At 54.5% G+C, this 17,011-nt stretch overlaps 1 protein-coding gene across 1 annotated transcript in view; it reads right to left on the bottom strand.

Annotated features, from left to right (window-relative positions):
* Window positions 1–17,011, bottom strand: part of LOC144719349 (small G protein signaling modulator 2-like) — a 48,160-nt gene extending 31,149 nt beyond the window's left edge. Inside the window, exons 1-3 of the mRNA XM_078595209.1 lie at window positions 16,942–17,011; window positions 14,364–14,407; window positions 672–747 (exon numbers count right to left, since the gene is read on the bottom strand). Of these exons, the coding sequence (XP_078451335.1) occupies window positions 672–747; window positions 14,364–14,407; window positions 16,942–16,957 (136 nt within the window). The 5' untranslated portion in view covers window positions 16,958–17,011. The remainder of the gene's footprint in view (window positions 1–671; window positions 748–14,363; window positions 14,408–16,941) is intronic.

Raw genomic sequence — 17,011 nt, 5'->3', positions numbered from 1 at the left:
GCTTGGGATGACAAAGGGCTGACGGTTATCATCATTATAATTTTAAATTCACTCTGGACCGACAGGTCACGAGACATGACAGGTCAGTCTATCATCCAGGCAGGTCCCCAGGGAGACGAGCCACTCCGGGCAGCGTATCCGAGCCCCCGGCAGCAGAGAGGATCGCCGTTCCGCGATGGGAAATGCCCTCATTACTGCCGACGTCGGGATGGAGTGGTGTATGTAGGGGGGGGGGGAGGCCACGGTTATAAATACCGCGGTGAATCACGGCGTCGCGAATAGATGTCGGTGACGCATCAACCGCTGGCTCGCACGCTTCGCCGCCGACTGAGGGGGGGAGTGCCTTGGGGGTCACCGCAGCCACATGGGGGGTATGGGGGGGGGGAGGTTGTTTTGGCATTCACACCACGGACTCATGAGAAATACAGAGACACGAGGGCCACGGGGAGACACGTGGGCCACAAGAACACGAACGAAGTCACTACCTTCATGAGTAAGGAGGTGATTAAGCGCTGTGAACCCGAGCCACCCAGCACGCACGACGGAGTCGCGACGCTGCGAGGTGAAGACGTGGCGATGGGATGGGATGGAGGGAGTTTGAGCCATGTGCCTGCGCAGCAACTTGCGCAGACAACGTTTGTCTCCCTCTTGGGCTGTCCCGGGGCCCTTACCGCACAGCGAGATGATGTGGCTGCTGTCTTCATGCACAAACTTCCGAGTCACCGCCTCCTCCATGATTTGCTTCACCTACACACACATACACACGCACACATAGACACACATACATACACACATACATACACACACACATACACACACACAACGCACGCATTTGCTAAGAACCCACTCGTGAACTCACAGGAACCCACGCGTGTACTCACAGACTACTGCTGACTGTTAGCGAGCACCGATTAAGGCAGCAAGGAGCGCACGAGGCGGCGTCGACGTCAACGTGACAACGCACCACCGCGCACCACGTACTCGTTTTAGGCCGAGTCGACCTAGGGGAGTCCCAAATCATTTCTAAATATCACCCGCCACTGATGTTAGCCGTGACCGGGAATCGGACTCAGGCCACAAGTTACTGGACAGCGAAGAGAAAAGAGCTTGAAAGCTCATCGGATTTCTCCAGGACAAATGTTGGTATGCTAATCAAAGACAAATATCCCCCGTGTTGCCTTAACAGACTGTAGGGGCAAGTGCTGTTAGCGAGCACCTATGAAAGCCGGCACGGCATACGAGGGAGCAACCGATCCATTAGCACCTCGAATTTGGAAAAGCGGCCATTCAATGATGATCGATCAATCACACGCAACGGGCAGCCTTCTACCCCTGTCAACCGCTACATTGCCATGTAATGTTCAAAGAAGTCATTCCTATTCAGGGATATGTTAACACCTATATATATATAATACACCATCAGCTGCCCCTATTCAAATGTTAATTACTAAACGCGTGGACCGTAACAGCAACCGTTAAAACAAACAAATCACAACGTACCAGGGGGAATAACTTTCAACCGGTACATTGCCATATTTGTAAAACAATGTAACTCCGCTTTAACCTGGAATTCTCCAAACAAAAAAAGCCCGCGACCGCCCACCCATTCCCCTTCCGCCGATATGATTTGCCGAGCGTTCCATCACAGCCATCCGCATTCACCAGAAGACCCAACGCAGAAGATGCCTGGGGTTTGATCTCCCACGAAGCTGCTCACGGTCCACCCTAAACCGCATCCACTGCACAAAGCACGGCGGCAGTGACTGCGGATACCTGGCGATGCCATAAATTGATAATTAAAAACTCTCCCAGTGGTGTCGTGGTGCGACTGTGCTCATCCAGAACAGAGGCCGTACGACGTGGAACGACGCAATGCCCCGATCCACAAATACGAAGGAGACATCGCAGCGATGATGATGATGATCCACTACGACCACTCCGCTTGCTCCTGACGCGGTGATATCTGAGCTTGACCACATCAATGTGACATCGCAGTTGTTGATGCTCTGCATCTACATCAGCCGCCCTACTAAAGAAGATGAATGCTGTCGCTTGGCTCTCCAACACACTACCGCTGTGCTGGACTAGTGACGAATTGGCACGTTCTGTTTAAGTGACAACCTTACTAGTTGGCTGTGTCGGGTGGTGGCGGGTTTAACGACACATTTATATATTCACGCGATCTAACCCAACAAAACCACGATTATGGAAGATGAAGACCACCACCACCACCACCAGAGTGGCCATCGGTTTGTGGGGAGGCTGCAGAGACCCGCGTCTGTGAAGCTGGAGCGGCTTTGGTGGCGACGGTGGCGGCCGCCGACAATGCGGAGACTGCGTTCCGCCCTCTGACCCCGTTCGTTCACGGCCGTGTTCACCGTTTGGGGTGTGGAGGGGCTAGGGGGTGTGGAGGGAGGGGCTAGGGTGTGTGGAGGGAGGGGCTAGGGTGTGTGGAGGGAGGGGCTAGGGGTGTGTGGAGGGAGGGGCTAGGGTGTGTGGAGGGAGGGGCTAGGGTGTGTGGAGGGAGGGGCTAGGGTGTGTGGAGGGAGGGGCTAGGGGTGTGTGGAGGGAGGGGCTAGGGTGTGTGGAGGGAGGGGCTAGGGTGTGTGGAGGGAGGGGCTAGGGTGTGTGGAGGGAGGGGCTAGGGGTGTGTGGAGGGAGGGGCTAGGGGGTGTGGAGGGAGGGGCTAGGGGGGTGTGGAGGGGCTCGGGGTGTGGAGGGAGGGGCTAGGGGTGTGGAGGGAGGGGCTAGGGGTGTGTGGAGGGAGGGGCTAGGGGTGTGTGGAGGGAGGGGCTCGGGGTGTGTGGAGGGAGGGGCTAGGGGTGTGTGCAGGGAGGGGCTAGGGGGGTGTAGAGGGAGGGGCTAGGGGTGTGGAGGGAGGGGCTAGGGGTGTGTGGAGGGAGGGGCTCGGGGTGTGCAGGGAGGGGCTAGGGTGTGTGGAGGGAGGGGCTAGGGGTGTGTGGAGGGAGGGGGGTGCCGGCGTTTTGATTTTTCCATCGGCGAGCAAAAATGGGGGGAGACCGCCCCCCCCCAAAGCAGACGCGGGCGTCAAAGTAAAGTCCCTCTTGCGTATCGCGCCATGGACATCGGTCAAATGTCTTAATGGTGGGGGGGGGGGGGCGGTGATATTTGAACCGGGTATCGTGCTAAATCTCGTTAATTAAATTACGATTTCACGGCGCCGGATTGTGTGGCGTGCAGACACCAGCGGGGTGAGAGAAGCGATGGGCGGCTGGGTTCGTCTCGAGGCTGTGAATCCATCACTCCTCATCACTCCAAACCAACCCATCACGTAACATCTCACATCCGTAACAATCCAACATCGTAATCGCATTTTTATCTTACCCCCCCCCACCATCACATGTCTGTCCCATTCCCAATCGCTCACACCATACTTTATTTCCATCCCATCTTCGTGCGCATCACATCACGTCCGATTGCATTGTCTCAGCGTCCCGTCCACGTGGTGCATCATCATCATCATCATGAGCCACGATCGATCCGGCCGTGAGACGCAACGATCCATTCCGCTCCTGCACGCGAGCCGATTTAATCGCTCCATCTCCACACGACGCGCCCTGACATTTCAATCCCCCCCCCCCCCCCCCGAAATAGTATCCCACCTCCATCACCATCGCAACCCGCCACCATGGCCACTGCAACCCACCTCACGTGAACTCCCACCGTCTAATTCCATCAAATCCTGATTTCCATCTCCTCCCATCACACCCCCACCCCACACCGCGCCCACCCACCCACCCGCACTCCCCCTCTCATCACGTCTTCATCCCCCCCTCTCATCACGTCTCATCGCGCCCCATCTCACCCGAAGGAGCCTCCCCGTAATCCACCGTGAGACTCTCCCTTCACAATAAGGCTCGCGTGGGCGGCCACGTGCAAATTGTGTGTGAGAGAGGGGAGAGAGGGGGGGGAGAGAGGGGGGAGAGAGGGGGGAGAGAGAGGGGAGAGAGGGAAGAGAGATGGGGTGGAGAGAGAGGGAGAGAGAGCGGGAGGTGAGAGACAGCTGGAGAGAGAGACGGAGACGGGAGCGGGTACAGATGTCCCAGGGAGTGCTCGGGGGTTATCGTGACTGCTCACAACAACGGCCGTTTCTCCTCATTGCCTCTGAAACTATCGCTCCCTCATCTCCCATCGCTTCCTCATCTCCCATGACTCCATCGTCTCCCATCACTCCATCGTCTCCCATCGCTCCCTCACCTCCCATCACTCCATCGTCTCCCATCACTCCATCGTCTCCCATCACTCCCTCACCTCCCATCCCACCCTCATCTCCCATCACTCCATCGTCTCCCATCACTCCATCGTTTCCCATCACTCCCTCACCTCCCATCCCACCCTCATCTCCCATCACTCCATCGTCTCCCATCACTCCATCATCTCCCATCACTCCCTCACCTCCCATCCCACCCTCATCTCCCATCTCACCCACCCTCACTCCCCCGCCTCGCAAAAAACAACAAAATCTTAATTTTAGAACTTTCGTGACTGCAAGAATTATTATTTGGTTCTTTCGGTTAAGTCACGTCTAAAGATAAAAGAATAAATAATAAATATGTATTTAATCATTAATTATTTAATTTAATTAATTATTTTATCTTTAGACGTGACTTAACCGAAAGAACCAAATAATAAAACAACAAAAGACAAAGATCCCCCGTAGAGAGCTTCGGCTGTTGGGGCAAGTGCTGCGATAGCGAACCCCTTACTGAGGCGCACGAGAGCGTGGTTGTGGCCTGAGAACAACCGAGCCCGGCTACCTTTGACTCCCCAATGATGAATGTTTACTCACCGCAGCAGCAGCAGCTACCCATTTGAGGCTGAGTCACACAACACACACGACGCGCGTGAAAGAAGACCGCCTTTAGCCAACAGAAGACCTCTGTTGGAGCTAAACGCCACCTGCAGAGCCTCTTATTCAATTACCCCATCGCCGCTACGCACAGAGTCGATTAACTCGTCCTCGTGTCGCCGGCAGAAGTAGAAAACGGGACGACGACGATGCTAATGAAACTCGCATCATCGCTGCGCTTACACAACACTCCATGCGTCGTGAGTGAGACGAACACGTTGAACACCCCCCCCCCGCGACTCGGTGAGCCGCTCCACCTGCCCGCTGGAGACGCGAGTGAGTCGCATTGAACTCGGGCCGGTCCATTGGGGGGGGAAGGTAAGGTCGATTTAGTAATTATGGATTTGGTTTTTAAAAGAAAAACACCTTCGGTTGCTGCCCTACCGGTGCGGATTGACCCATTTATATTTATCTCCTGAACGCGCCCACCTTTCAAGTTGAAATAATTCCGAAGAAAGGACGTTATTATATCAGGAAATGTAAAAGCGGGCCAGGGTTAACAGGCAGCTCATCCAATAAGTGATTCACTGGGGCGCGAATTAACAGCCGCACGTGCCGCTCCATCAAGCGGCGCGGCTGGGGAATAAGCGGGGAGGTGCGGAGCGCGAATCCGTCTTCGCCGTCTTCGCCGTCTTCGCCGTCTTCGCCGTCTTCGCCGTCTTCGCCGTCTTCGCCGTCTTCGCCGTCTTCGCCGTCTTCGCCGTCTTCGCCGTCTTCGCCGTCTTCGCCGTCTTCGCCGTCTTCGCCGTCTTCGCCGTCTTCGCCGTCTTCGCCGTCTTCGCCGTCTTCGCCGTCTTCGCCGTCTTCGCCGTCTTCGCCGTCTTCGCCGTCTTCGCCGTCTTCGCCGTCTTCGCCGTCTTCGCCGTCTTCGCCGTCTTCGCCGTCTTCGCCGTCTTCGCCGTCTTCGCCGTCTTCGCCGTCTTCGCCGTCTTCGCCGTCTTCGCCGTCTTCGCCGTCTTCGCCGTCTTCGCCGTCTTCGCCGTCTTCGCCGTCTTCGCCGTCTTCGCCGTCTTCGCCGTCTTCGCCGTCTTCGCCGTCTTCGCCGTCTTCGCCGTCTTCGCCGTCTTCGCCGTCTTCGCCGTCTTCGCCGTCTTCGCCGTCTTCGCCGTCTTCGCCGTCTTCGCCGTCTTCGCCGTCTTCGCCGTCTTCGCCGTCTTCGCCGTCTTCGCCGTCTTCGCCGTCTTCGCCGTCTTCGCCGTCTTCGCCGTCTTCGCCGTCTTCGCCGTCTTCGCCGTCTTCGCCGTCTTCGCCGTCTTCGCCGTCTTCGCCGTCTTCGCCGTCTTCGCCGTCTTCGCCGTCTTCGCCGTCTTCGCCGTCTTCGCCGTCTTCGCCGTCTTCGCCGTCTTCGCCGTCTTCGCCGTCTTCGCCGTCTTCGCCGTCTTCGCCGTCTTCGCCGTCTTCGCCGTCTTCGCCGTCTTCGCCGTCTTCGCCGTCTTCGCCGTCTTCGCCGTCTTCGCCGTCTTCGCCGTCTTCGCCGTCTTCGCCGTCTTCGCCGTCTTCGCCGTCTTCGCCGTCTTCGCCGTCTTCGCCGTCTTCGCCGTCTTCGCCGTCTTCGCCGTCTTCGCCGTCTTCGCCGTCTTCGCCGTCTTCGCCGTCTTCGCCGTCTTCGCCGTCTTCGCCGTCTTCGCCGTCTTCGCCGTCTTCGCCGTCTTCGCCGTCTTCGCCGTCTTCGCCGTCTTCGCCGTCTTCGCCGTCTTCGCCGTCTTCGCCGTCTTCGCCGTCTTCGCCGTCTTCGCCGTCTTCGCCGTCTTCGCCGTCTTCGCCGTCTTCGCCGTCAAACAACCTCCAGGGTAGCCCAGCGACAGATGATTGCCGATGGAGGGAGATCGAGGAGAAGGGGAGGGGATGGAGGGAGGGAAGGGGGAGGTGGTGGTGGAGGTGGTGATGGTAGTGGTGGTGGAGGTGGTGGTGGTGGTGGTGGAGGTGGTGGTGGTGGAGGTGGTGTAGGAGGTGGTGGAGGTGGTGGTGGAGGTGGTGGTGGAGGTGGTGGTGGAGGTGGTGGAGGAGGTGGTGGTGGAGGTGGTGGTGGAGGTGGTGGTGGAGGTGGTGGTGAAGGTGGTGGTGGTGGTGAAGGTGTTGGTGGTGGTGGAGGTGGTGGTGGTGGAGGTGGTGGAGGTGGTAAAGGTGGTAGATGGGGTGGAGGGTTGAAGGGAAGAGGGAGGTGGTGGGGGTGGTGGTAGACGGGGTGGGGGATGGAGGAAAGGAGGGAGGGATGGGAATGTGTGCGGGAGAATTGAGGGATGAGTGATGGGGGGGGGGGTGTGGAATCTTTGGATGTGCAATGTAAGGGGAGGGAGGGATGACACGGAAGACGGATGGAGGGATTCCATGGGAAAATGGACGGAGGGATGATGATGATGATGGATGGAATTGGGAGAGAGCGGAAGGGGGCGAGCGATAACAAAATCAAGTGAGGAATAGACGAAGAGGAGGAACGGTTGAGGTGCGAGGGAGAGAGGGACGAGGTGTAGGGCAGATGAAGATGATGGATGGAAGAGGTGAGGCACATCGGGTGGGATGGGAGGGATGAGAGCGCAGAGGGAGAGGGGGGAGGATGTCGGGCAGAGGAGAAACGGAGAGGGGGGGGGGCGGTGCTGCTGTCACCACGGCAACCAGCTGGGCACGCGGTGTGCTCAGTGCAAGTGGAGGACGGTGGTGGGGGGGGGTCGGAGCAGAAATCTGCGGAAGCCCCAAATGTTGAGACGTGAGCGAGCGGCCGCAGGTGGCGTGGGGAGGACGCGACCGCGGTGCTGAATTAATAAATAAAAATAAAACATCGATTCATCATCGACCTCGTCACGTGCTCATCAACAATTCGGCACTCGATCCGTGATGATCCAAGCGTGAAGATGGGGATTTAAATAAATAAATATACCAACAAAACCTCCCCCTCACGCTGGGGCGACCGCTGCACATTCAGAATTGTGAGTGCGTGGTTCAGAGCATCGTAACTAAAACATAGAAACCTCACTTAATTACGCATTTAATCGTCTATGAATGATCGTGGGCCTGAACTAGTTTTACGTTTTCTTACCGAGACGACTGTTGCTCTTTGGTTCTTTCGGTAAAGTCACGTAGGAAGAAAAGTAAATAAATAAATAACCGGAATCACGACGTTTCGATTGCGACACAAGCAATCATCATCATCATCAGGTGTGACAACCACAGCAAGAAAATCTAGAACAGACTATTGTTGTTGTTGTTGTCGTCACGGGTCCCCCCCCCGCCCCCCCCCCCCCATTGTATTTTATTTGACGTCACGACCTAACGTCGGCCTAACGTTGGGCCAACCTGCTACTGGGATGCTTGGTGCTCGCTAACCGCGTGTGCAAAACTCTAAACGATTAAACTATAAAAATATATTTTTGTACCAGGTAAGGGCCGCTGAGCGATTGCGACCTGGCCGATCACAAACGATATCTCAACCAAGTGACCCATCATCATCATCACCACGTGGGAATTGTATAGCAGCCGAATTCTCTAAATCCATGTAGATTCAAAATGTGGAGGGGAAAACCTAGAGAAACCGGAGACAAAATCCGCTCGGCCACGGGGAGAAAATGAGAGAGAGAGACACGCAAACTCCAAATATACAACAAGTGTCAGGGTCGGAATCGAACCCACGACCTCCTGTACACCAGGCGAGGGAGTTAACATCTCCTAGCCACCGCGGCTATACGGGGGAAGATGGAGAGAATTTGGGAATAAAAATAAATCTTTGTTGTTGCGACGAAGCTGACCACTTGCGATACATATCACCGCAACACGCGCCGCTTAAATTCCTCTTTTTACGCAGCTTGGAGAATTCGCGTCCATTATGAATGCCTCCCTCGGCCAGTAATCATCCTCCGTGGATGTCAGCGTCTGCGGGAGGAAATGGCCACTTTCTGCCTCGGCTGAATCGAGCTTTAATTGCCAGACGGGGTCGTGACGCCCGGGTGCCGCCTAAAAGCAGGGTCCGGTCTCGCCTCCGGGTCTATAGAGCAGCAGCAGCGGCATGGCCAAGTGATGTCAGCGAGCACCTATTAAGGAACGGCGAAGTGCATTGGACGATGAGTGGGGTGGCTGGCAACACGCCCCATCGACCGTCTTTGTCTCGCCCCAGTGCTGTTGCTTACACAACCGCACGGACGGAAATACCCGGGGCATACATCGAGATACAAATGCAGACACCGCACAAAGATGTACAAAAAAACCTCTTATCGCCTTTTAGACTGTGGGGTCGCGAGCACTGTAAGCGTCGTCTATCAAGGCCTGCGCAAGCCGTATGAACCATCACCACGCCCGGCCGCCTTTGTCTTCCCCAGTGCATACGCACACATGCACACAAAGACCCCCCCCCACCACCCATTATAGCGTGAACAGACTTCTGGGCCAAGTGCTGTTAGCGAGCACTCATGAAGGTCGGCGCGGCAGCACCACACCCGGCCGCCTTTGTCTCCCCAGTGGCGACGTTCACACGCAGCACCAGGCTGAGTCGACCTAGGGGAGGCCCAGAGTTCAGATAATCGCCACCGATGTTGTCAGTGAGCGGGAAATCGAACTCGGGTCGCCGGGTTCGTAGCGGCAGCGCGCGAACCACTCCCAATAACGAAAAAAAGACAAAGACCCCCCGTGTAGCCTTAACAGACTTTAGGGGCAAGTGCTGTTAGCGAGCACCTATGAAGGCCAGCACGGCACACGAGGGGGTGGGTGGCCAGCACCACGCCCGGCCGCCTTTGTCGCCCGAGTAGCGATCTTTTTACGCACCACACCAGCTACTAATTTTAGGTTGAGTCGACCCAGGGGAAGCCCAGGACCGGTTCAGATAAATCGTCACTGGTGTTGGCCGTGAGTGGGAATCGAACCCGTGTCGCCGGGTTCATAGCGTAGCGCGCTACCGCTCCCCCACTAATAACGAAACACACAGTCGCACGCCACTCATTACCCGTCTATTTGTTCTGCCCTGCCTCGTTTGCTTTGGGGCACAGCAGCAGCCCGTACCGCTCATTCAACCCGACAGAGGCGTTCCTCTGGCCACGCGCTCCAAGTGGCGTGCGAATGTATTGGGCATCGCCACGCATCAGCGGCTTTTGTAATGGGCCAGGGGGGTCCCATTGGAGGTCTCTTTCTTTGCAAGAGAGAGACCTAGGACCGAGATAGGAGGGTGGGAAAACACGATACAATATAGGACAACAAATACGCGATTTTTACCGCGGAAAACCAACCAAGAAAACCACCTTCCTCCTGTCCCATTGTCCCCACGCACGAATCAAGACGTCGACAAGATATTGGCCAAACGCCCCTGATAATTGAGCAGGACGCTCCTGAAAATGAGTCTTGAGACTCCTGAAAATGAGTCTTGAGACTCAGGCGTTCCTGGGCAAACAAAGGGCACGTCTTGCTCTGTCAAAGGCGGCATCGGTGTGTCAAGGAACGCGAGCAATCTAATTTGCCCAAGTTAAAACCCGGTCACGGACGGGAAGTTACAGAAATCCCTCGGATGACAGCGAAGGTCAGAGGCAGTGACGGATTAAGCTAGTGCGGGGCCTGTAGCATATGTTATAAAGGGGCCCTAAATGAAAATAAAACACTTAAATATTAAAACACAATTTTTAACTTGCATAGTAAAGTAATTGTATGTTTTCATTGCCTATACAGCCAGATAATACGACAAATCTCTAACCTTAAACACCAAATCCTTCATAAAAGTTGAAGGTGGTATAGTACTATAGTAATAGAGCAAGTGCAGAATCACAGAACCGGAATTGATAGCTTGAGAGCATTTAGTGCGGGGCCCTTGAAAGTGCGGGGCCCATAGCTACTACATATGTAGCTACTTTTGCTACGAGGATAATACGGCACTGGTCAGATTTTAAAAAAACAATATCACGAGGAGTCGAAGAAGCCTGCCAATCCACTACACGGGAGTACAGCCCCGTTTGTCAATCCACTGCTGGATGAGGCTCCCCCATTGCCATGCGGGTTCTGGGGGTTATTGGACCACGGGGAAAGGAGGGAGAGGTCCAGGACCGGTTCAGACATCACTAGCCACTGATGTTAGCCGTGGGTGGGAATGGCATTCACGGTGGCCGGGTTCACAGCGCAGGGCACTCATCAAATGTGCCACCACTTGTGACATATTGGTATTAACTCTGATTTTACGATCTGTTGAGTGCATTCTGGGCATGAGGTTGACCTGCATCTGGTGGTGGTGGTGGTGGTGGGGGTCACCCAAAACAACACTGGGAGGGAAAGCCACGGGAAGCCACCTCAGCAACCCGACCCAGTCGTAGACTCGCCGGAACCCCACAATACGGAGCGCGGTGATGCAAGGTGACCGGGGGGGGGGGAGTGAGATCAGCTTTATTCCTGCCCTTGATCTAACCATGACATGCCCCATTCGTATAGTTCGGTGTTCTTCATTGCAAGGTCACTTGGGGCCACGAGCGGCCCCTGGTGGCCTGTCGTACGGTCTCTGACGTGACGGCCCCCGACAACAGACAAACAGTGAAAACACCGCCCCCCATCATCATCATCATCGTTGTCCTGCTGCTGTCAACCCCCCAATGGTTTCAAATGTGTGGCGGCCCTCACACTGATGATGTCTTATCGGCGAAAGTGCCCCCCCACCCACCCCACTCTGAAAATGTGTGAAAACACTGGTAGATATTTATTATTTATTTAACCAATGTGACCATGTTTTCATGTCCACTACCCCAGGTCACTCGACCAAATGCGACTCTACGCTGGCTTTTTGGGGAGTTCTCACCACGTTGAAACAAAATGAACGTCAACACTTGAACTGACTCACCCCATCATCTCACCCAATCGTGTGCCCACTCACCCACCATCTCAACCGACCCGCTCACTCATTCCCTCGCCCATTCATTCACTCGCCCGTTCACTCTCACGAATGATTCTACCCGGGTCTCTTGAGCAGTCCTCGCTTTGGTTCAACAAAATCAGAGTGGCTTTCACCCACCCGATAAAGCATTATTGAGATGTGTTGCTGTCGCAACATCCTGAATTGTATCGTTGATATATCGCTGTGATGCATGCTCCCGGCGTGTGCGTGCGCTCTCGCCCAGAGAGATGCATCACGGAATATTTGTCAATTACCTTTACTTAAGCATGCAAGGGACATCGGATTTCACGACGAAGTTAATGTCCTTAATTTAAGTGGTGAATGCAGAGGTGACCGGTTCAATTATATTTTCCGGCACGGTAGTCAGTTACAATCTACTCGGATGCCAACACAGATGCCACTTTTGCATTCGAAAGATGTACGTGCACCATACAGTCGGAGTATTATTATCATTCCACGAGTAAAGCCATGGGCTGCACGTTTGTACACAGGCTGCGTGCATACATCACTCATGTTACGTGCTGTGAGGAAGGGACATTGCCCAAAACGTCGCCTATTATATAGAGTGTTACGTTAATGGCACGGAACGTGCTGAGTTTGCATTAATTGTGCTTGTGGACAATTGCCAATGTAGCAGCAGCAGAATCATCATCATCATCACCCAATAAAGTATTTACCGGCTGTTTTTGTACACAGATGATTTGTCTTGGTGTGTACAAAGCTGTTCCTGATTACGGGCTGTTTGTGTATACGAGCTAACGTTGTGTACCGTACATGTTTGTGTGTGTACACAGGCTGTGATTATGTGCATGTTTGTGTGTGTACACAGGCTGTAATTATGTACATGTTTGTGTGTGTACACAGGCTGTGATTATGTGCATGTTTGTGTGTACACACGCTGTGATTATGTACATGTTTGTGTGTGTACACAGGCTGTGATACTGTACATGTTTGTGTGTACATAGGCTGTGATTATGTGCATGTTTGTGTGTGTACACAGGCTGTGATGCTGCACATGTTTGTGTGTGTACACAGGCTGTGATGCTGTACATGTTTGTGTGTGTACACAGGCTGTGATGCTGTACATGTTTGTGTGTGTACACAGGCTGTGATGCTGTACATGTTTGTGTGTGTACACACGCTGTGATGCTGCACATGTTTGTGTGTACACAGGCTGCGATTATGTGCATGTTTGTGTGTGTACACAGGCTGTGATGCTGCACATGTTTGTGTGTGCACACAGGCTGTGATGCTGCACATGTTTGTGTGTGTACACAGGCTGTGATGCTGCACATGTTTGTGTGTGCACACAGGCTGCGATGCTGTACATGTTTGTGTGTGCACACAGGCTGTGATGCTGCACATGTTTGTGTGTGTACACAGGCTGTGATGCTGCACATGTTTGTGTGTGCACACAGGCTGCGATGCTGTACATGTTTGTGTGTGTACACAGGCTGTGATGCTGCACATGTTTGTGTGTGCACACAGGCTGCGATTATGTGCATGTTTGTGTGTGTACACAGGCTGTGATGCTGCACATGTTTGTGTGTGTACACAGGCTGTGATGCTGTACATGTTTGTGTGTGTACACAGGCTGCGATGCTGCACATATTTGTGTGTGTGTACAGGCTGTGATGCTGTACATGTTTGTGTGTGTACACAGGCTGCGATGCTGCACATATTTGTGTGTGTGTACAGGCTGCGATGCTGCACATATTTGTGTGTGTACACAGGCTGTGATGCTGCACATGTTTGTGTGTGCACACAGGCTGTGATGCTGCACATGTTTGTGTGTGCACACAGGCTGTGATGCTGCACATATTTGTGTGTGTACACAGGCTGTGATGCTGCACATATTTGTGTGTGTACACAGGCTGTGATGCTGCACATGTTTGTGTGTGCACACAGGCTGCGATGCTGCACATGTTTGTGTGTGCACACAGGCTGCGATGCTGCACATGTTTGTGTGTGTACACAGGCTGCGATTGTGTTAACAGGACGTTTGTTGGCCTCTCTCCAGCACTTGGTTCGTGCCGAGTCGATCTCTGGCCACCCCTCTCCCCGTGTGGTCCCCAGGACGTGAGATTCACGTCCCCAGGACGTGAATCTCACGTCCACTGGACGTGAGATTCAAGTCCACTGGACGTGAGATTCACGTCCGCTCGGCGTTCGCTCCCCACACCACCACTCACGTCATTCAAATCGTACCTCAAGACGCAACGTATTTTTTTAACGGGTTTTTTTTGTTCTATGCCTTGAATCCGTGATTTGATTTAGGCGTGGGCGTGATTTGATTTGGGTTTTAATGTGATCGCTATCGGCCAGTCCCTTGTGATTTCCGGGGTTAGAGGCGCTTTGGAAGTGTACATTGTGATGATTATTATCATTATACCTTATTATTGTAATTATACAACACTGCATACTGTATCCACGTGTTCTGAGCCACGCCGCCCTCACTGGCTTAAGAGGCGCTCGCAAACAGCAACCAGGAAGACAAAGGCGGTCGGGCATGGTGTTGGCCACCCACCCCCTCGTGTGGCATTCCGGCCTGAAAAGGTGCTACTCGCTCGCAGCACTTGTCCCGACAGTCTGTTCAGGCTATACGGGGGATCTTTGTCTTTGTAAACAGCAACCACCACCGCTCACCTCTTTCTTGACGCTTCTCAGCAGCCGCTGACGAGTTTCCTCTTCTAGAGCACACCACGCACACCACACACACACCACACACATACACCATACACACCACACCACACACACACCACACACACCACATACACCACACACCCACACCACACACACCACACACACACACCACGCACACCACACACACACCACACACAACATGCACACCACACACACACACCACATACACCACACACCCACACCACACACACAACATGCACACCACACACACACACCACGCACACACCACACACACACACCACATACATACCACACACACCACACACACTCCACGCACACCACACCACACACACCACACCACATACCACACCACACACCACACCACACACACCACACACACCACATACCACACCACACACCACACACACACCACACACACCACATACACCACACACACCACACACACACCACACACCTCACATACACCACACAACACACACCACGCACACCACATACAGCACACACACCACATACACCACACACACCACACACCACACATCACACACACACACCACACACCCCACATACACCACACAACACACACCACACACACACCATACACACACCATACACACCACAGATACACCACACACATACACCACATACACCACACACACCACATACACCACACACAACATACACACCACACACACCACACACAACGTACACCACACACACACCACATACACCACACCACACACACCACACACATACACCACATACACACCACACACACAACACACACACACCACATACACCACACACACCACATACACACCACGCACACCACACACCACACACACACCACGCACATACACCACGCACACCACACACACCACACACCACATACACCACATACACCGCACACCACATACACCACATACACACCACACACACCACATACACACCACGCACAACACACACACACCACACACACCACATACACCACACCCCACACACCACGCACACACCCCACGCACACCACACACACCACATACACACACATCACATACACCACACACACACCACACACACACGCACACCACACACACCACGGCACGTGTTAGCAGCTTGAACACGACATTCTGCACTCAGGCAGCACGACGGTCCACCCAAACCGCATCACGCGTGTGCACACAAACACATCACCTGTGTGTGTACACACACACCACCTGTGTGTGTACACACAATACACACCACCTGTGTGTACACACACTACGGCACGTGTACACACACTACGGCTCGTGTACACACAATACATAACCTGTGTGTGTGTACACACACATCACACGTGTACACACAAACACATCACCTGTGTGTGTACACAGAAACACATCACCTGTGTGTACACATACATCACACGTGTACACACACATCACACGTGTACACACAATGTACGACACCTCTGTGTGTACACACAGTTCTTCTGCACGTGTGCACGTATCAGTGTGTGAACACGCGGGAACACCGCCGTGCAATCAGTGCATCTGTCGTCGCGGGAACGGAAATCAATCAACAGCCCGTGCCGTAGCGACGGGGGGAGGATGGAGGATGGCCGTGATGATGATGATGGTGGTGGACGCGGCGATGAACGTGAAGGTGGACGTGACGAAGTCGCGTGATGTCGGGCGTGATGATGGACGTGAGGTCAGCCACTGGCGCAGCGCAATGTTCGAACTTAGCGGGGCGATGTTCCACCTTAGCGGGGCGATGTTCCACCTTATCGGGGTGATTGTCCACCTTAGTGGGGCGATGTTCCACCTTAGTGGGGCGAAGTTCCACCTTAGCGGGGTGATTGTCCACCTTAGCGGGGCGATGTTCCACCTTAGTGGGGCGAAGTTCCACTTTAGCGGGGTGATGTTCCACCTTAGCGGGGTGATTGTCCACCTTAGTGGGGCGATGTTCCACCTTAGCGGGGTGATTGTCCACCTTAGCGGGGTGATTGTCCACCTTAGCGGGGTGATTGTCCACCTTAGCGGGGTGATTGTCCACCTTAGCGGTGCCCCCTGTCGTGTCTGCGCGTGACGGCTGAGCGGGCCGGGAATGGGAGACATCTCGCCACGACGGCGATTCTGATGCCTTTGGTGGTGATCGCGTTGAGGCCCATTGATCTCAATCACCCGTGATGCAGAGGGAGGGCGGGCGAGGGGGGGGGGGCCAAGCCTCGATCGTGCTCGGGTGGCAGACCGCCACGCTTGGGGGGTTGTCAGAGCCTGGCTCTTCCCGAGCTGCGCGTTGGGCAGCGGAGGGCCAGCGCAGCAGCAGCAACCCCATCATCGGTGTTGTTGTTGTACCGTACCTCTACGACACTGGCACCGTCGATGGCAGCGTGGCGTGCCTGTGACCAAACCCGCCTTCACGGAGCCATCCAGCAGTGGAGTGGCAACAATAACGGGGCTCTCTAACGTGCACACCATTGTGGTGGTGGTGGATGATGGATGGATGATGATGATGGATGATTAGGCGGCACACGGGACGAGAGTGAACAGATGGACAGAGAGCGCGGGAGGCGTCGTCTCACCTGAAGCGGACCCCATGGCTCCGAGTCTGATGATCGCCGCCACCGACTCGCTGCTGCTGCTGCTCCTCTT

Source organism: Lampetra planeri, chromosome 6, assembly GCF_965212315.1.
Source record: "Lampetra planeri chromosome 6, kcLamPlan1.2.h2, whole genome shotgun sequence".
NCBI classification, from domain to species: domain Eukaryota; kingdom Metazoa; phylum Chordata; class Hyperoartia; order Petromyzontiformes; family Petromyzontidae; genus Lampetra; species Lampetra planeri.
This window is presented reverse-complemented; position numbering and strand designations above follow the sequence as displayed.